Here is an 18,831-nt window from a genome sequence, read left to right on the forward strand (position 1 = left end):
ATCAGAAACCACAAGCCGGTCATCGTGCCAGCTCTGAATGGTAAGCTTTGTCTCAAGCCGCAGCCGAAAATCCGCAAGTATGAGCTTTGAAAGGGCTATTATTTACTAGAGTATAGGGGCGCAGCTATTTAAAAGTAGACAACCATACGGCCTGTGATGGTACCCTTCTGCATCTCCTCCATGATCTCGTCAATGTCCTCGAGCTTACGGGGGGCAGTGGTGGGGTTGATGAAGCCAGCCTTGGCGAGCTGGAATGCCTCAGCAAGATCGTTACGGGTTCCGACGATTGAACCAACCAACTGGATACCCTTGAGAACCAAGTTAGGGATAGAAAGCTGCATAAGCTTGCTGGGCAGACCAACGGCAACGACACGACCGAAAGGACGCACGGAGTTCAGGGCAGCCTCGAAGGCAGGAACTGCAGTGGCAGTGATAACGCAGGCGTGAGCACCACCGAACTTGTCCTGAATTTCCTTGGCAGCGGCAACACCGTCCCGGGAGTTGATGACATGGTCAGCGCCGTTGGCCTTGGCAAACTCAAGCTGGCGGTCGTTGACATCGAGGGCGATGATCTTGCAGTTGTAGGATTTGGCGATCTGAACAGCCAAGCTTCCAAGACCACCAAGACCCCACAAAGCAATCACTTGACCGGGAATGATGTGGGCTTCCTTGATAGCCTTGTAGACAGTAACACCAGCGCAGGTAACAGAGCTGGCAGCGCCGTCGTCAAGACCCTCAGGGACTTTGACAGCGTAGTCGGCAGCGACGACAACTTCCTCGGCAAATGCACCATCGGCAGACAAGCCAGGGTTGGTCTGGTTGGAGCACATAGCCTCACGGCCAGCAATGCATTGCTCGCAGGCGCCGCAAGCAGAGAACAGCCAGGCGATCGACACGCGGTCGCCAACCTTGAGCGACTTGACATCGGGGGAAATTTCAGTAACAATGCCAACACCCTCGTGGCCGCCAACACGGCCAACAGAGTTGCCGAACTCCTGGTCACGAACGTGCAGGTCGGTATGGCAGACACCGCAGCAGGTAGTCTTGACACGAGCCTGGCCATGCTTCAGAGGTTGGCTCTGCTTCTGTACAATCTCGCAGGTTTTATCCTTGGTGAAGACAGCAGCGCGGTAGGTCATGGTTTAATGATGCAATAAGTTTCGAGTTGAGAAATGGGAATTGATGGCTGAATTTCAGTGGGCGGCCCTCTTTTTATACTTGTTTCAATAAGGCCGGCCAACATGGCGTGTGCAGTAGATCCCCAAACCCTGATGTGTTCTAACAATCAGCAGATTGCGCAGGCTCGGCTCGCTTAAAAAAGCCCGCGACACATGTACCGGGACCGGTTCGCGTCTCAATCATGGGCAGGTGCTTGAATTCGAGCGAAATTCGAAAAAGCTGTTTTTTTAGGCTCATACAGGTACCGCCGGAACTCAGGAAACAGAATTTCACGGCCCGCATGTATATTGTCCCCTCTTTTGGGGGCTCGAGACATGCATACCGGATGTTTAGAAGATTCCGCAAACCGTATAGCCAGTAGAAAATTAGCAGTCTAGAACACCCTACGCTCTGCAGCCCAGCTTATTTCTCGAGCTCTACGGGAACTTGCACCGGGCGAAATTTCGCTTTGTAGTGCCCGCTCTTAGGTTGCTCTGCAGCGTATTCTTCTCTCATTCGACAATATGCATCCAGCCGCACCTCCCAACGTCTGCGCTGTCAGGAGGAGGTAAGGGGGGTTTTTCCGAGGAGAAAAAGACGCACTGCCCGAATTGGCGCGACCACTTAGTTTCCCGCGAGCTATAAGTGAGATGTTTCGTTTCCATTCAATTCCATTTAATGATCAAATGCATACAGCATCGATATCGTGGTGTCCCCGCATTTACGGCTATCGATATGCATCGCCCCTATTGAAAGTACCTATTGCCGAACCATGTGTGCTATGCAGCGTGTTGTTCTCCCTGCGGGTTAGACGCCTTCACACCCTTGCCCCCACTCGATACTAACTGCACGACCAAGCTGGCAGACGTGGGGTAAATATGCATGTGGTCACACGCAATCTACTCAACAAAACCAATTGGAAGTTGCAAGTGCCCATTTGGGACTGCTAAATCCGATGTCGCTAGGTCTCGTTTTCAGCCACTGCTGCAGGTCTCGCGGGTGGCTACTCCGCCGCACTCACCGTTCAAAGACGGGCTTAGTCGATTACATAATTAAAATTTTTCGCAGCTTCATGTCGAAGAGCGCTTCTTCAGGGGGCACAAAGAAGTTCTCTGTCAAACCTAAACCGCCGCCTTCGCCGACCGTACAGGAGCTTATTGTCCGACCATCGAATACTGGGGCACAAAATGGTGGCAAAATCTATTTAGATTTAGAAACGATTCGTGCGCTGGGGCTCGAGGCCGGAGCCTGTGCTTCTGTCGGAAGATCTGTCTTCGTGACAGGGACGATCACCCCGACGTCGTGTGATCTTGATGTCGTAGAGATCCCGCAGGAGCTTCGACGGCTTTCGGGGCTCGTTGCCGGAGACAGAGTCACTGTCAAGCCAGCCCCTCGCCCTGATCCCGCCGGAACCGTTTTTGTGTTTGCTGAAACGCCCAAAGAAAAGGTAGCGAAACTCTTGAAATCAGTGGGAATTGTTCAGACTGGTTTGGTTATAGACGGAATTGAAATCGTTGGTGCCGTAAAGGAGAAGACGGTTGACGATATACAGTCCCTCGCGCTTTCGTCAACAAAAAACTTGCCCCTTACCATCACAGATTCGACAAAGATTGTTAAAGTCGACAACGGCTTACCCAAGTCATCAAAGTACGTCGGATACAGCTCCATTGGTGGCCTTAAGGAAGAGCTGAAGTTGCTCCGTTCCAAAATCGAGCTGCCGCTTAACCGACCAGAGCTTTTTGAAAGGTTCCAAACACCACCTGAGCGGGGGTTCTTATTGTATGGACCTCCAGGTACAGGTAAAACCTTGCTTCTCAAAGCGATTGCCAACGAGACAGACAACCATATCTTGCGAGTGAACGGCCCCGCTATCTATTCAAAATATCTTGGCGAGACCGAATCGGCGCTACGGAGTATTTTTGATGAGGCAGAGAGGTTCGCTCCAGCCATTGTTTTCATTGATGAAATCGATGCGCTAGCCCCTAAACGTGACAGCGACGAGTCGGGCGAAACTGAAAGCCGAGTGGTAGCTACCTTGTTGACATTAATGGACGGTATGAATGCTGGAGGAAGAGTGGTGATTGTTGGTGCTACTAACCGGCCAAATAATATAGACCCTGCTCTGCGGAGGCCAGGAAGGTTTGGCCAGGAAATCGAGGTTGGCATCCCGAGTGCACAAGCGAGGCAAGAAATCTTGCAAATACTCTTGTCGGCGATACCACATCATCTGACTCCCCTAGATATCGAACAGATTGCCAGTAAAACGCATGGATACGTGGGGGCAGATTTACAGGCTTTAAGTAACGATGCTGTTATGTGTGCCATCCAAGGCGGTCTTCAGGCTAACAAGGCCATAGACGATATGTTTCTTGAGCGAGATGATGTTGAGAAAGCTTTGGTACATATAAGGCCCTCTGCTATGCGCGAAGTTTTTTTGGAGACTCCCAAAGTATTCTGGTCTGATATTGGCGGCCAAGCAGATATTATAAGAAGACTCAAAGAAGCTGTTGAGTGGCCGTTGACACAAAAGGAATCTTTTGAGAGACTGGGTATTGTACCACCTCGAGGAGTTCTCTTGTATGGACCACCCGGATGCTCTAAAACCTTACTCGCAAAGGCTCTAGCTACTGAGACTGGACTCAATTTCCTGGCTGTAAAAGGACCAGAGCTTTTTAATAAGTTCGTGGGGGAATCCGAACGAGCCGTGCGCGAGATTTTCCGGAAAGCAAGAGCTGCGGCTCCGAGTATTATTTTCTTTGATGAGATAGATGCCTTGACCACGGCAAGAGGCGAGTCTGAGGCGGGCGGGGACCGGGTTTTGACCTCTTTACTGAACGAAATGGATGGAATTGAGAGTTTGAATGGGGTAGTGATTTTGGCTGCCACCAACCGCCCGGACGTCATTGACTCCGCGTTAATGCGCCCAGGTAGATTGGATCGCTTAGTCTATGTGCGACCCCCAGATAGGGATGCACGCCGGCAAATACTGCTGATACAATTCGCAAAGATGGCTCTGGATGACTCTGTGAATCTGGAGGAGCTTGCGGATGCCACAGAGGGCTGCTCGGGAGCAGAAGTCGTTAGCATTTGCCAGGAGGCTGGTATACTTGCAATGAACGAATCCGTTGATATTGCTGCAATCCGTCGCGATCATTTCTTGGCTGCGTTGAGTGGTCTTCGCAAAAATATTACCGCCAGCATGCTCGAATATTTCGAAAATTTTGACACTGGCAGGCTTTGATTATATTTATCTTACCGGTTGCGTTGCCGAAAGCAGGCTCAGACTGGTATTTATCAACTTCATGAGGGCTCTCCTGTTTTGTAGGCGGGCTCTTTCAAAAGAGCGACTGGAGAAATAGTTTTCAGTTCATATTTTTGAGGCTATTAGTCTATATTCTTGTCTCATAGCTACCGGCACGGGTTAAATATCGGACCCATTTGAGGGCAGTATAATTGCTCTTATCTTCCACTTTCAGGTATCTGACAGATAATCCGGAGCCGCAGTATTGGCTCAGGCTAAATTCAGCCTTAATGGGAGGTGGATTCCAGGGCATGTTGCTCTGGGTGTAGTTGATAGTACTTTCGAAGGATGCATCAGTACCACCGGTGAATCTACCAATTTTCCACATTACGCGATTGTCTGACGACTGGTATTTTGTTTTGCCAGTACCGTTACTGTTAACTTTAGTAGTGTTCGGTGGAACAGGAACATAAATCGTCACATCACCAGCTACCAGTTTATTTTCAAAAGTGGCTTTGGCTCTAATGTTGTAGTGGATGGTTGCGCCGCTCTTATCCACATCAACCTGAAGATTGATAGGAGCTTTCAAATTATCTGTGACTTGATAACGCATGAGCTCAAATTCGCCATCTGGAGGGACAAAAAGCACTGTGCGGTTACGATTGAACCGTGCCAAATCAACGCACTGATGTAATTGGAAGTCGGTGATTTTCACGGTATGACGACTTCTAGGACTAGACTTGTCGTCATTTTCATCATACTCTGTGTCGATTTCGTGACCACTCTGATCATTCAGCCCAATTCGGCACTGAGGCATACCACTCAAGTGGCTGTTGACTTGAATCTTTCCGTCGACTGTCGAGCTGATAACATTTCCCCGCAAATCAGTGAGCAGATTAAAATTTTCGAAAATGTCGACAAACACCTCGTTCCGTCGATACTTTATGCCTTCACGTCGCCACGATACCGACCCCGTCGCTTGCTGGGTCGCTTGGTTGGATGGTGCTGTGGGTTGCGATTTCGATGACGAGCTGGACTTTGACATGAGTGACCTTGGAAATAACGAGGATCCTTGACTGGAATTGCTAGTACCGGCAAGCAGCTGCTTCACGGCGTCTGCATCTGTGTTTTGAGGGTAGCCAAAGTCTACTAACTCGTCCAGGAGTTCGTATAGTAAGGTTACGTTTTTGTGACAAGCTTGTTCGTCAAAAGTTCCAAATTGCGACACACACAAGTCGGTGAACTTGTATAGAAACTCATAAACAAGCATCGCATCGACATCGTGACGCGTGACCGCGACAATGTACAAGTCTCCATGGCGGATATGGAGGAAAGACGTAGAGCCTAGCGTGAGCAAGGGCGACCTGTTTTCCGGGTTCGAGATGACTTGAACACGAAATGCATCGGTGATTGCTCGCCTTAGACCGTCTTTATAAATACGCGAGGCAAGAACCTCACCTCTATTGCCGCCATAAATGAGAACGGCCGAGATCATGACAAAGCGGTGTCGGAGACGTCGATCCAAATTAAATAAATTACCACTCTAAATCTAAACTACCGAAAGGCTTCGAGGTTTCGAGCTCACGCACCAGACCATCTACGTTAGATAGATACTTGCCAAGCATCAGTTGCTTCTCGGCTGTGGTTTTGCGAGGAATTGTTCGGTCTTTGTCAACAATGTGGGTTTCGGGAATAAGATAAAAGAAGAGGAACTCCAAAATAGACAGCTTCACCTCCTTGGTTGTGTGGCGGTGTTTGAATGTGTCGCACACTGCTTTCAGTCCTCTCAATGCCTCGAATCGCCGAATGTTCTCCACCTGCCGGACCATTATACCAACCAAAGCGTTGATGGACGCGGTTTGTATTTGTGGACTGGCGTGCTTGATACAGGCAATCAGCTTGCCCATGAGGTCGTCGTTATTGAACGCCAAACGCGATGGGCGGTGGATCAGACATAGGCCCTGAATGAGCCTCAGCATCGCTACTGCTACCGCTACTGCGGTTTCGTCAGTGTGATCGACTGAGCAAACCGCCCAGTCCAGCTGTAGTGCAAGTCTTCCCGTCAGGTTATAAGCAAAACTGTCCTGCAGTGCAAGGAATTGGTCCATTTCCCGGGTGTGCTGAGACTGCCGCAACGTCATGGTCCCGTCTTCGCAGATCTTGAGAATCTTGATTTCTATGTCACTAATGACACCATGCAAATCGCCAGTATCTCGTTTCTCAATTCGTTCTATAAACCCAGATATTTCGCTCTGCATTCCAAAAATTATCGTATGTAAACAAACCCGAAAAGTGCTCTCGTTCACTTTTAGTCAGATGCGGATTGTGGTATGCGGTGACGATGGTGTGGGGAAATCGTCGCTTATCACGGCGCTAGTTAAAGATAGGTTCGTTCCGCACATCGAGGACGTTCTGCCGCCGCTCTTTATTCCCCGTGGAAACATCACGGTGACTGTGGTTGACACTTCTGCTCAGCTGTCTGCTCGCAATACCCTGAAATCTGAATTGCGGCAAGCGAACGTATTGTGGCTGGTTTTTTCGGATCACTATACATGTGAACGTATTTCACTGTTCTGGATGCCATTTCTGCGATCCATTGGAGTGAATCTCCCGGTAATTCTCTGTCAAAACAAGTGCGATGCTGATTCGGCAGAACAGAACGACAATGACGACGATGAAGTGCTTAATATCATGAACGAGTTCAAGGAGATCGACTCATTTATTCGTTGCAGTGCAAAGGACAAGTTCAACGTTAGTGAAACCTTCTACCTTTGCCAAAGGGCCGTTACGTATCCGCTTGCTCCACTGTTTGATGCGAAAGAGGGTCAACTCAAGCCAGCGGCAGTGAGTGCGTTGCGGAGAATTTTTTTTCTTTGCGACCAAGATCAGACCGAATACATGACGGATCTGGAGTTTTTGCAGTTGCAATTCCAATGTTTCCAGTCTAGTCTCGACCAGTCCGATATTGAAAGTATCCACCGCGCGTTGCTCGACCGGTCAGTGGACCCCAAAAAACCCCTCTACATCCCTGGAAAAGGTATAACGTGCGACGGATTCGTTGCTCTGGCCCAGCTGTATGCCGAGCAAGGAAGACACGAAACAGTTTGGGGGATTCTGAGACACTTTCATTACACAGACTCGTTGTGTCTAGATGAGCGCTATCTGTGCCCCTCTGTGGATGTACCCACCGGATCTCATGTCGAATTGAGTCCCAATGGCTACAGATTTTTGGTTGATCTGTTTACATTGTTCGACAAGGACGACGACGGGGGCCTGAGTCCGGACGAACTTGATATATTATTTGCCCCCACTCCTGGATTTCCAAAGCTATGGACCGATACCCAATTCCCGTACAGCACGGTTCGGAATGAAAGGGGATACGTAACACTTCAAGGTTGGTTAGCTCAGTGGTCAATGACGGCTTTTCTTAACCACCAGACTGCTTTCGCATATTTGGCCATGCTTGGCTATGAATCAAAATACGGCGCGGGGAAACTCACTTCGGCGATTCGTATAACAAAGGCAGCAAAACCCCGGAATCCTCGCTCCAAAATTTACAGAAATGTGTGCTACAGCGACCGCAATGTTTTCAATTGTTTTGTACTGGGTGCAAGTGGGTCAGGGAAGTCCGTTCTGTTATCATCGTTCTTGGGTCGTTCGAGCTCCTATACATACTCACCGACGATCACCATGCAAATGATGGTCAACTCGGTGGAGATGCCAGGCGGCAAACAGTGCTACCTGATTTTGGAGGAACTAGGCGAGCTGGAACCAGCAATTCTTGAAAACCCTCAGAAACTAGCGCAGTGTGATGTGCTTTGCTTCTGCTACGATTCTTCAGACCCAGAGAGTTTTTCCTACCTTACCCAACTACGTGAAAAATACCGACAACTCGATCAATTGCCTGTGGTATACGCTGCTTTGAAGGCTGATCTTGACAGACAACAGCAGCGTACAGATGTCCAACCTGATAGATACACCACCCAAATTGGACTTGCTGCCCCATTACATGTCTCTGCTGAGTGGCCGTCTTCGTTGAGCGCGCTGTTTGTGCAGTTGGTTGATGCGGCAATGCGACCAGGCCCGGCGACTCCTCAAATTGCTGATATGCCTGAAGAGGACTCCGTGTACCAGGTAATTTTGGCGATTGGTACAACAGCTATGGCGGCCGGTGTCGCATATTTATTATGGAGAAGGTCTTTGTAGTGAATTGTGTCAAGGACCACGTACAACCTCTTTAGCGTCTGAAAGTCGCACCAGTTATCAGACTCGACCCGATTTATACCCCGTAGCCAGTGATTTGCATAGTGTTTTGACAATTTCTGCTTTAGCAACTCGACAAGTATTTTGATGAACTATAGACCTGCTTGTTTACTTGGTGGACCGTGTACGCTATGCTTGCTGCTATTTCGAGCGGCTGAGGCATTATTTTTACATATCCACCGTTGGTAGTTCAGAATGATTGAACTTCATATTGATGCGCAGGAACCTAGCTGCAGTTCCTGCGCATCTGTGGAGTGCATCCTTGACAAGCATTAGCACCTGAGCAACACATGAAACAGTTACATTTAAACTTAAATTTCGACATACACATTAGCGATCCTTGCTGGAATGCAGGCAATTTTAAGCTACTGAAGGGGATCACATAACACAGTCTTTGTATTTTCTCCTCAACCATATCTATCGTAACCGTGGTATATAAGTGTTTTGTTACCTCCTATACTGGTGAGATTATTGCACCGCGATCGACGGTCCAGATTTGGTCAAGTAGCAGAAGCATGTGACTCGGAACCTCACTTGTCACCAGCTCCCTTCGACAAATAAATGACACTGAGAGTGTGGTATTGCGTTTGTTTCGTGAAAATTGGCCTATATCAGATACTTCTATGCCTTTAATTTGCTGTCGAATCAAGTTAGACTTCTTCACAGATGTGAGCCAAAGCTTTCATCTGACGATGTATTGATTATACATGACTGCAGGTCACTCAGTGCTGCTACGAAGTTTCAGAGGTGGACTGCTGTCATTTTGGAGCATATGCCTCGGTCAGTAAACGGAGATGCTGGGCAAGCTCGCCGGCAAGCTTTCCAGGCACGTCGCTTAGCAAGGCGGAAATGAGGAAATAGTTATTGTACAAGAACAGCTCAGCATCAGAACTTGCTTTACTGAGTTTTGTGACGAACATTTCAAATCCACTAGTCATTTGACGTAGTTTGGGTGCCAATGGCTCATCAAGTGCTTCGTTCTCCGTTGAAATCTGTAAAATTCCAGTTAAAAACTGAGCAAAGAGCTGCGTCATTGGATGAGGAGTGACATCAGAGGCGGCACGGTGACTCGAAGATTTCGATGCTGCTTGTTCGATGCTCTTCAAATTCGCATCAAGCACAAAGGTGATCTCTGTCCAAAGCAAGCTTTCAAGCACCTTGGCAAACACGTTGAAATCCGCCACATCTTTAGGCATTTGCTGAATTAAACGCAGACTCAATATAAGGCCATAGATATCAAAGTTCTCGTGGGAGAGGCGGGTGAAGGTGGCCTGGATGCCCGCTAGTGGCTTTGTGAATAAAGCAGAGTCCACCGGCAGCTCACTCATATCTGAGTTGACCTCGGAATCTAATGCAAGCTCTTCTACAGCAACCGATTCATCTGCAGCATTTTCTCGAATGGAAAGATCAGCAATGTTGGCCGAGGCTGCAACGTTGGCAAACCCTTCCCGCTGTGTTTCTTGCTCGACCTTCATGCTATTGTATAGTACCAATAGCAGACTTCGCAAAATAATTTCAATGTGATAGCCTTGCGGAGGACTCGTCTGCCCTAAGCATATTGCCGTATCATTGCTTGTGAGAATAGTAGGCCTTGATCCGATATTGAACACGTCCGTGCCTCGTGCGGTTGATTTTGAAACAAATATAGACTTGTGAGCTGATGCGCCAAGAGCCCCGAGTGTTTTCGAACTATCAACTAGAATGACCGGCATTCTATCAATATTCCTATTATACTTGCCAAAAAGCATCGTATAGTACCAACGCACTGTGTTGCAGTACGCGAGATGCAAACGTCTAGCCAAGCGTGGCTCTCGCTGCAACAGAAATTCGTACAAGGGTTTATTGTTAATAATTTCGCCCTGGACTGTTTCGGCGTTGGTACCCGGTTGACGAATACGCCTCACACAATAGACGTACCATACTTTGATTCTTGCTGTAGCTTTAGTGAGTAACGTGTCAATGAATCGTTGAGATTCACTGGTATCCGCACTTGAAGTCGACAGCATTGGCCTTTTCAAAAGTAAAGCTAGTGCCGCTCTCCATTGAGGTCCTATTTCGCCAGTAGAGATTTCGGATACCACTGCTGGTGGCACGACTCTTTCGGCACAAATAGGGCTCAGCTCCAACTCGACCTCTTTACGAACCTCTAGACGGTGGTGCAAATTCGACGACAGTGCTTGCAGCTGGCTCATCTCCGAGGAGAGTTGGCTGATATCTGACTTAAACTTTTCGCTTTGCTGTTCAACCAGTTCCAAGTCTTTGAGTGTCGAGTCCACCAGCTTCGCAAAGTCCTCTACTGACGCCGACCATTCACTGAAACTTGCCAAGTCAATCTTTTCACTTGTGGTTTTATAGTGACTTTTGTCCCGAGCACGTTCAGCGGCCGCTGCGAGCTGCTCGGGTTCAATGCCTAGTAGTCGCGAAACCTCAGACTGCATTGTAAGCAGCTAAGATGCTGATGCAGGTCAAGCAGACTATCTCTCAACCAGAAATCAATAAATTAAAATAGACCTTGCAAATCAGTCAATAATATCGTACTTATAGCGCCTTTTCTTAGTGGGTTGAGGATTTGCAGCAGCTGGATTTGGGGCAGTTGTTGGTGTGTTCGAATATCGCATATGATCTAATGGGCGATTAACGAGATCTTTGAAAGGCAAACGCGGTTGAGGAGTAACGGGAGTCACTGGTGCAACCTCTGGAGAAACTGAGTATTTGGATACGCGTTTACGAGGTACACTCCGAGGTGTTGTCGATGTTTTACTCAATCGATTGATTGGGGTGTGTTGTGGACTAACAATTGAACGACCCGACAGACCAAGCCGAGCGTCGGAGTCAATTGGAGCGGCAAAGCTGCGAAGATCGTTGACTGCCTGCGGTCTGGTATCTTCTACTGGGGGTGACGATGGCTTGCATAGATTAATCTCAGGTTTATTCGTGGGGGGGACGTGAGGTTCGGGTCGCGTTGGTGGGTGGCAGTTATCGCGCATATAAGGCCATCTTTCGGTCCTAAACCGCGAAAAATACCTCAGCTCCTTATCAGCGGCTAATATTGTAGCATTATCAACGTACGGCATTTGCCTGGACTTTTGTTTGATCCACAAAAAGATCAAGTTGGGATTTAAGACGGTTCGATTTGTAAACCTTTCTTTTATCTCATTGATTAATGGTGGTTCGTCTTCTTTCGAGTGCGTTTGCTACATTTTATTGGATTGGGATTTATATTAAACCCAAAGAAGGCCTCCGAGATGATCCGGCTGTTATTAAAAACACGATGGTTAGAATTGTGACCTCAACTACGGTAGCCATTGCATTAGGACCATTTGCAGCTCAAACACTGATTGGCGGCGATTATTGGCAAAATTTCAATTTAATGGGGCTCCAGATGAGTCCAAAAGGAGTTGCAATTGCTTTGGGGTTGACAATGACCCTGTTCAGCGGCCCCATAATCCGCAACGGTATCCCTCGCCCAGAGTGGTCATGGCCAGACCTGCGAGATTATCTGTTCGGGCCGTTGACTGAAGAATTGGTGTATCGGTCAGTTATTATTTCGTTTTACAAACAGGCAGGGCTTTCTCAAACTAGGATGATTTGGGAAACCCCACTATACTTTGGGCTAGCTCACATGCATCATGCGCTGAGAAAGTACCGTCAAGGAGTGCCACTGAGAGAATGCATTATTCCGGCAATCGCTCAGCTAGCAATGACAACTTTATTCGGAGCATATGCATCCAAACTTTTCCTCTCGCTTGGTAGTGTATGGCCAATCGTGGCAGCACACGTTTTCTGCAACCTCATGGGTCCCCCTGATATTGATGGACCTTGGTGGTATAGGACGCTATTGATAGGCGGATTATCAACTTTTGCGTACGGACTTACCAAGTTATAGGGCTGCAAGGCGAGATAATAAACCGGAAACCTGTAATTTGGAATTGACACCTTCTAAAACCCGCATGTGAGTAAACCCAATTTCTTTAAAGTACATTAACTTTTCATGGTCATTCAAGTCATCGAACGTTTTCACAACCCTGAACATTGTCGTTACGAGATCAATGGCGCTGTAGCCTTTGGTCCAGAGTTCATCCATCTTATCAAGGCTTGCATCAAGATCTCCCTTTTTCAGTGCGCCAAGCATCTCACGAATCACTACTGGGTGAGGCGAGTCCACAATTTTAAAAACACTCTCACCGTTGACAAACCCAAAACCATTAACTGTAGATTGAAGGTTGTTGATCGCTTGTCGCATGTCACCCTCTGCAGAAAACAAAAGCGCGCTAAGTCCATCCTCGCTGTACTCGACATTCTGAATTTTGATAATCTGCATGAGCCGCTTAAGAATCTGTTGATCTGTGAGACGACCGAACCGCAGAATAGCACAACGCGATTGTAGCGGCTCAATGATCTTGTTGGACAAGTTGCAGCAGAAGGCGAATCGGGTGGTATTTGCGTAGATCTCCATGGTTCGGCGCAGAGCCTGCTGAGCACCGGGGGTCATCGAGTCAGCTTCATCCAGGATCACAATCTTTTGCCGCCCTGGAGGGAGCAACACCTTTTTTTGTGCGAATGTCTTGATGCGTCCCCGAACAACGTCAATACCTCTCTCATCGGAGGCATTCAGCTCTAAAACGGCCTCGTTATAGCAATCACCAAGTAGCTCGTGTGCCAGACAGTGCACAGACGTAGTTTTACCAATACCAGGGCTTCCTGAGATGATCATGTGTGTCATATTTCCATCGCGCGCCATAGCTTTAAGTCTGTCGATGGTGTCCTCGTTCCCCACTACATCATTGAGTGATCTCGGCCGGAACTTTTCTACCCTTAAATGTTAGCATTCGTCCAAGCGGTCGTTCAGTTGTTCTGTACTTACCATGGAAGCTCCAGTCCACTGTCGGCAATTGATAGCTTTTGGCGTTTTGACGGCCCTGGGTTTGACATGACTAAAGACGACGCGTCGAGGAACTCAACTTGAGTTTCTTGTGCTGAATGTAATAGCGAACCTTGAGTCCGTATTGTTTTATTTTTAAACTGCAACGATAAATTTAGAGTTCCCCATAGATATATAAGGACAAAGGAGGGGCTATTTATATTCATTCAAAGAGTGGTGACAGCCGCTGTCTGGGCTCTGCAAAATGCCGTTGCGTTAACGCAGTGGCTTTTCTTCATTATCGTACAATCTTCCTCCAAACGAGTCGTCCTTGATATTGCCATCGTAATAAGATCTTGCGTACTCCCCTGACTTTTTCGCGGGGTCGTACACGGGTGTGTTGTAGTCATTTCGACCAAACATGGCAGGGGGATTCGGGGGCGTCGACAGGGTCATTGAACTTGGACGATTATACCCAAGACTGTGATCGATATTATCATAGTACTCTGGAACACTGGTGGGGTAGCTTCCTTGTACAGGCGAGTAGCTGTCACTTAGTCTGACATCCCGTCCAGATCGTGGACTGGGGTCAGTTGGAGTCGGATGGGATGGCCAGACTGGATGGGAAGCCATCTGCTGAGAACGAGTGGGACTGCATGTCTCACTTAGTGGACGATTCCCGGATCTCCAAGGAATTCCAGGCACGGTTCCATAAGGGCCTGTACCGTGGGGTAGGCTGTCAACGTAGCGAGGTTGATGGTGTCTTTGTGGTGATACGTTGGGCAGATACGACGGCATTAGGGCTGGTTGGGCCGGAGGATATGAAGATTGAGTTGTTCGTCCATAGTTTCCATAAAATTCAAGAGGTTGCGGTTGCTTTTCGTAGCCTTCTACCATTGGGTTCATGCACCCATTCAGCGTCACTCTAAAGGACGGGCTGTTTATCAGATCTTGATGAATTTCTAGATCCGTATAATTTGGATTGTGACTGATCTGAGGTAGTCGGCAGTCTTCCGCATCTTCTAGGGTATAATATGAGACCAAGTGGTAAGTCTCATTTTTGAACTTGGCAGTGATGGTCCTTTTAACAAGGCCACCTTCTTTGAAGTGCTCACTATCTGCCAAAGAGCCTACAAGAGCTGGATCCGGTCGTTTGGTGACCATTCGGCAGGGTTCAGGTCTTTTCGGGGACCTTGATCGTTCTCGGTCCCGATATCCAATTGAGCGGGATCGATTCTTTGAGATGTCTCTTCTGTGTCCACTCTCGTCCTTCTTGACTTCACGATAAACAAGAAAGTTGTCAACAATACGAGATGGAGACCAAGAAACGCTGTCTGTCCAACGCCTTATTCCGCTGCTTTCTTTGAAGATAAAGATATTCCCGGATTTGATGAGTCTGTTGCGGTCCTCTTCGCTTAGGCGCTGTTGCACCAGTTTGAGTTCGCCATCTACCGCTAACTGAAACAAGATTAAAGCGTCGTTGATATCTCTAACCAAGCCAAAGTATGTAGGAGTGGTTGTCAAGGAGTCCATGCGAGATTTGGGTTAACTGATGCTTTCAGAAACGAAAATATTGTCCAAAGTATGGGATCTATCGGCACGTATGAGCTTTGTAGTGAAATGCGTTACAGAATATGCTTTCAGATTCTGTCGCAGGAGGTTTAGAGTGTCAAATATAGATGCACACTCTAGAGTAAGGCAAAAAGTGTCAACCGCGGGTGATCACGAGGTGAATACTAAAGCTGGGCAACAAGTGTTCTCAGTAATGGTTTGTACAAGTGTTGATGGAATGGTCAACGCCAGATTGACCTCTCTTGGGAAGAAGCACGTTTAAATTTTTCCAGTGTGTAGACCTGAGGTAAATGTAAAATACCAGGAAATGCAAACGTAGAATTCAGCTTAATGGTTAAGTTCTGCTGCGTTTGGTTTGTCTTAGGGAGCCTAAATTATATATACGCTTTGCCTAAGAAATGCAAATTTGATAAAATATGCGCCATAGAGAAGACGGCAGCATGCTGCTAATACTTGTCAAAGCTTGAGCTTAAACGCACGGTCAACCACGCGGACAAAAAATCCTGTAACGTCCTCAGTACATTGTATACGCACAGTTTACAAACTATTGCGTATTTTACCAGTGCCAATCGCTTTCGTTAACAACAGGACCTTGCTCTGACATTTTACTTAATGCAGCATACGGTGCACATGTCCTGCAGCCGCCGGGGCCGGCTGTTTCGAGTCAGCTGAGTGTTTTCATTAAAGCTTAAAAGTACCTCGGAGATTACATTGAGAGACAGCTCCGCTCTAGTTCAGGGCACACCAGGATAAAGAATGAACACTATCAGCTGATACTAGGTGAATTAATTACCCTTAGTTCTGCGTCGGGATATGCGGCCCGGATGCATGCAGTTGGAGCGATGACCAAGTTGCAGAATCTGGAGCACATCCGGTCTACAAGTGGAGTGGGGCCATTCATTGAATGAGATCGGAGATATAAAAATTAGATTATTATATGAACTAGTGAATTTTCGATATAATTAGTCGAATTTACCAGTCAAAATGGCACCACGACCATGTTTACGCAACGATGGCCTGGCGAGTCGCCGGTAGCCAAAGAACGCGCCAATGACGACAAACAACATGAAAAGATACTTTGACTCAAAGCCACCTTTCTTCCAGAACCCAGTGGAGAGATCCTCAAAGTTCAATGTCTTTGCTGGAATGAACGGCTTGACGTTCGGAACGCTTTTCAGACCCTTACTCACAACAGGAGAACGGTTGATGGCATAGGAGTTGAGAGCTTCGTATGCCTTAACGATAGCATTTTTGTCTCCAGGTCGGATTCGCTCTCCAGTAACAGAGTCCACAATTCGCGCATTAGCCGGATCAAAAACAACGACGGCACCCTCTTTATGCGCAGACACATCAAAGAAGCCACCAAACTGTTCTTTCCATTGATCAATATGCATATAATTGAGAGTAATATTGAGCTCAAATGGGACTTCGGCCATTGCTGTCTCGATTTTGTTTGCGAGTCCATAATTGCCTTTGGCCACTGCATCGTCCGTGGCAACTAGACGAGCCACCCGCAGCTCGTTCTCCCGCTTGATTCTACGAGAATCAGATTCCTCATAGAGATCATAAGCCAGCTTGCGATACTGATAAAGTTCTTTGGTAACATCTTCGGGAAGATTCCCAGACCCCTCAGGGAGCAGATAAACCGCATGGGCTGGTGCGAGGGTGTTCATAATTGGAAGTTCCGACAGCTGCAGCAGCTGGGCACCAGAGTATCGAACCTGGCGTGCCCAATCGTAAAGCCCAGCTGGGTCTCGCAGCTTGATCGGGTTGTTTGAGAGACGATAAGGTATAGCGAAATGGCCCGTGGCTGTATCTTCATCATCGACAACGCCCAAATAGGCTAGAGTGGAACCGTGATGGTGGATGCTAAATTTGTCACGAACATCATTGTTGTTTGAGCGATATACAACGCCATCAAAAGAAGTCAAGAGGCTACTGAACTTTGCGAGAGCTCTCCAGTCTTCATCTCTGACTGACTTGTCGTAAACAAAGATAAAAGAAGCCCTGTCTTCACCATTGTTGATGGTTACGTTGCCCCAAACTTCTTCCTCGGAATCAATCGGAATAATATGACCACCCATTTGTGTAAGCGTGTACATTTCCATTGCTGTAGCCTCAAGAGCACCGGTATAATCGGGCTGGAGCTTATGTTGATCGTAGAAACGCATGGTGGGTACACGCTTGATACCAACTTCACTACACAGGGCTCTGTTCTCCTGGCAGTTTACTTCTCCAATGTTGACCTTACCAGCAGTGATTTCAGCCAGCTTTTTCCACTCTGGCGCCATAGCTTGGCAGTGGGGGCAACCGGGCATGAAGAATTTAATGAACCAGGGCTCTTCTCCGCTGGTGGTAAAGGTGCGATAATCTTCTTCACTCAAAGTAACTGAAGCACCATTGTTATGGGTCGCCTTAACATCGTCCCAATTAGGAGGGGGAGCATCGGGCTCGCTAAAAAGCCGGATGTTGTGCTTGGCCTCTGCATCTGAACCGAAAATAAGCAAGCCAGGGTCGGCGTCAACTCTCTTACCTGCGGTACGAAGAGCGTAATCAATCGCATCCGCAAGAGCGTTATCTGAAATCACTGGGCGAGTCGCTGTTTCCTTTTCATTCTCATCAGCAAGGTTCTTGTCTCTAGAGAAACTGTATTCCAGAACCTTGCCTTCAGTATCACGGGGTGCCCATTTATCAACTGCTTCTTTAGCGAACTCTTTAATGCCTTCAACAGTGGGCTTCCCATCGTAGGTGTGAAGCCACTCATTGTCCAAGAAGACGCGCAAGCTTGGGAACTCAGTAATATCGAGCCTTTTGCAAAGAACAGCATTCTTATGACAATCAACCTCGGCCCAAATCATACCCATCCCCCAAGTCCCAAAAATCCCACCTAGCTCCTGGAAAGCTTGTTTCCAAGACGCAACCTGGTCTTTGGACTCGCTAGAGTAAGGGGAATGGAAACGCACTAACCAGAGCTTGTTCATACGGGCCGGGGTCCATTCCTTCTCGCCTATCTCAATGATGACATTCTCAGTCATACTCGAGAGTGAGGCCACTGTGTTCGCCTCGACAACTTTCTCATGCGCATTTTGGAGTCTAGTTTCGGTCTCTTCCGGAGTCATATTGCGTTCCTTCTCTTCTTTGTCGATAATCTCTTTCATTTCGGTAACACTTGCGTTTACACCTTCAACCCCAAACTTCTGCAAGTTACGAGCAAACAAGTAGAAGTCCTCTTCCTCGAGGGCATACTCAAACGTAGCCACAAACTGATTGTCCTTGTATACGTGGATTTGAGGAAACTTCTTGATGTTCTGTTCACTGCAAAGATCACCCTGTTCAGAACAGTTAACCTCACCCCAAGATAAGGTCTCATCATTACCTCCATACTTTTCAAATGCTAATGTCCACTTCGGTGCGACTTCCAGGCACTTTGCACAGTACGGCGAAAAAAACTTGACGTACCAAAGACCTGGCATATTGTTATCTTTGAAGGATTCAGGCGTAAGGCTGGCCATTTCCGGTTTTCCGGATCCACTGTCCGGCGAGGCGGCAGCAATAGATGCGACTAACGCCAGAAGGGAGCTCAGTACATCAAATCTCATTAGAAAGATCGAGTTTTAAGTGCACCCTGAGGTTTTATGAACACTTGAGACAATTATTCAGGAGAATAAGGCGAACAAGGTGATTCTGACACACTAGATAGCTCTTATTATCTAATAGGCCATGCAGGAGAAAAATC

General features: G+C 47.7%; 10 protein-coding genes across 10 annotated transcripts; 3 read left to right on the forward strand and 7 right to left on the reverse strand.

Moving 5' to 3' along the window:
* Nucleotides 1-128: 128 nt before the first annotated feature.
* Nucleotides 129-1,139, reverse strand: B9G98_03538 (Alcohol dehydrogenase 1; the record flags this gene model as incomplete). The annotated part of the gene is made up of 1 exon (XM_024810095.1): nucleotides 129-1,139. One exon carries the CDS (start codon nucleotides 1,137-1,139, stop codon nucleotides 129-131), a length of 1,011 nt encoding a protein of 336 aa, XP_024665863.1.
* Nucleotides 1,140-2,230: 1,091 nt separating this feature from the next.
* On the forward strand, nucleotides 2,231-4,399 carry B9G98_03539 (ATPase family gene 2 protein; the record flags this gene model as incomplete). The annotated part of the gene is made up of 1 exon (XM_024810096.1): nucleotides 2,231-4,399. The coding sequence occupies one exon, from the start codon at nucleotides 2,231-2,233 to the stop codon at nucleotides 4,397-4,399; it is 2,169 nt and encodes a 722-aa protein (XP_024665864.1).
* A 148-nt stretch (nucleotides 4,400-4,547) lies between these two features.
* On the reverse strand, nucleotides 4,548-5,894 carry B9G98_03540 (AP-2 complex subunit mu; the record flags this gene model as incomplete). Its single annotated transcript, XM_024810097.1, has 1 exon — nucleotides 4,548-5,894. One exon carries the CDS (start codon nucleotides 5,892-5,894, stop codon nucleotides 4,548-4,550), a length of 1,347 nt encoding a protein of 448 aa, XP_024665865.1.
* Nucleotides 5,895-5,934: 40 nt separating this feature from the next.
* On the reverse strand, nucleotides 5,935-6,657 carry B9G98_03541 (Cell division control protein 14; the record flags this gene model as incomplete). The annotated part of the gene is made up of 1 exon (XM_024810098.1): nucleotides 5,935-6,657. One exon carries the CDS (start codon nucleotides 6,655-6,657, stop codon nucleotides 5,935-5,937), a length of 723 nt encoding a protein of 240 aa, XP_024665866.1.
* Nucleotides 6,658-6,715: 58 nt separating this feature from the next.
* On the forward strand, nucleotides 6,716-8,605 carry B9G98_03542 (Mitochondrial Rho GTPase 1; the record flags this gene model as incomplete). The annotated part of the gene is made up of 1 exon (XM_024810099.1): nucleotides 6,716-8,605. The coding sequence occupies one exon, from the start codon at nucleotides 6,716-6,718 to the stop codon at nucleotides 8,603-8,605; it is 1,890 nt and encodes a 629-aa protein (XP_024665867.1).
* Nucleotides 8,606-9,420: 815 nt separating this feature from the next.
* Nucleotides 9,421-11,100, reverse strand: B9G98_03543 (Vacuolar protein sorting-associated protein 52; the record flags this gene model as incomplete). Its single annotated transcript, XM_024810100.1, has 1 exon — nucleotides 9,421-11,100. One exon carries the CDS (start codon nucleotides 11,098-11,100, stop codon nucleotides 9,421-9,423), a length of 1,680 nt encoding a protein of 559 aa, XP_024665868.1.
* A 696-nt stretch (nucleotides 11,101-11,796) lies between these two features.
* On the reverse strand, nucleotides 11,797-13,603 carry B9G98_03544 (Replication factor C subunit 4). The gene is made up of 2 exons (XM_024810101.1): nucleotides 13,527-13,603; nucleotides 11,797-13,476 (listed from the first exon to the last, which is right to left on the reverse strand). The coding sequence occupies exons 1-2, from the start codon at nucleotides 13,592-13,594 to the stop codon at nucleotides 12,543-12,545; spliced, it is 1,002 nt and encodes a 333-aa protein (XP_024665870.1). The 5' UTR covers nucleotides 13,595-13,603; the 3' UTR covers nucleotides 11,797-12,542.
* B9G98_03545 (CAAX prenyl protease 2) lies at nucleotides 11,826-12,548 on the forward strand (the record flags this gene model as incomplete). Its single annotated transcript, XM_024810102.1, has 1 exon — nucleotides 11,826-12,548. The coding sequence occupies one exon, from the start codon at nucleotides 11,826-11,828 to the stop codon at nucleotides 12,546-12,548; it is 723 nt and encodes a 240-aa protein (XP_024665869.1).
* Nucleotides 13,604-13,799: 196 nt separating the features above from the next.
* Nucleotides 13,800-15,056, reverse strand: B9G98_03546 (Global transcription regulator sge1; the record flags this gene model as incomplete). Its single annotated transcript, XM_024810103.1, has 1 exon — nucleotides 13,800-15,056. The coding sequence occupies one exon, from the start codon at nucleotides 15,054-15,056 to the stop codon at nucleotides 13,800-13,802; it is 1,257 nt and encodes a 418-aa protein (XP_024665871.1).
* Nucleotides 15,057-16,057: 1,001 nt separating this feature from the next.
* B9G98_03547 (DnaJ subfamily C member 10) lies at nucleotides 16,058-18,694 on the reverse strand (the record flags this gene model as incomplete). The annotated part of the gene is made up of 1 exon (XM_024810104.1): nucleotides 16,058-18,694. The coding sequence occupies one exon, from the start codon at nucleotides 18,692-18,694 to the stop codon at nucleotides 16,058-16,060; it is 2,637 nt and encodes an 878-aa protein (XP_024665872.1).
* Between the last annotated feature and the right edge of the window lie 137 nt (nucleotides 18,695-18,831).

Source organism: Wickerhamiella sorbophila (genome assembly GCF_002251995.1).
Source record: "Wickerhamiella sorbophila strain DS02 chromosome Unknown contig2, whole genome shotgun sequence".
NCBI lineage: Eukaryota > Fungi > Ascomycota > Dipodascomycetes > Dipodascales > Trichomonascaceae > Wickerhamiella > Wickerhamiella sorbophila.

Bases quoted from the DNA above. Each gene is read 5' to 3' on its own strand.
- B9G98_03544 (XM_024810101.1), bottom strand. From the start codon at position 13,594: ATGTCAAACCCAGGGCCGTCAAAACGCCAAAAGCTATCAATTGCCGAC. The intron at 13,477-13,526 runs GTAAGTACAGAA...CTAACATTTAAG, and splicing joins AGTGGACTGGAGCTTCCATG to GGTAGAAAAGTTCCGGCCGA.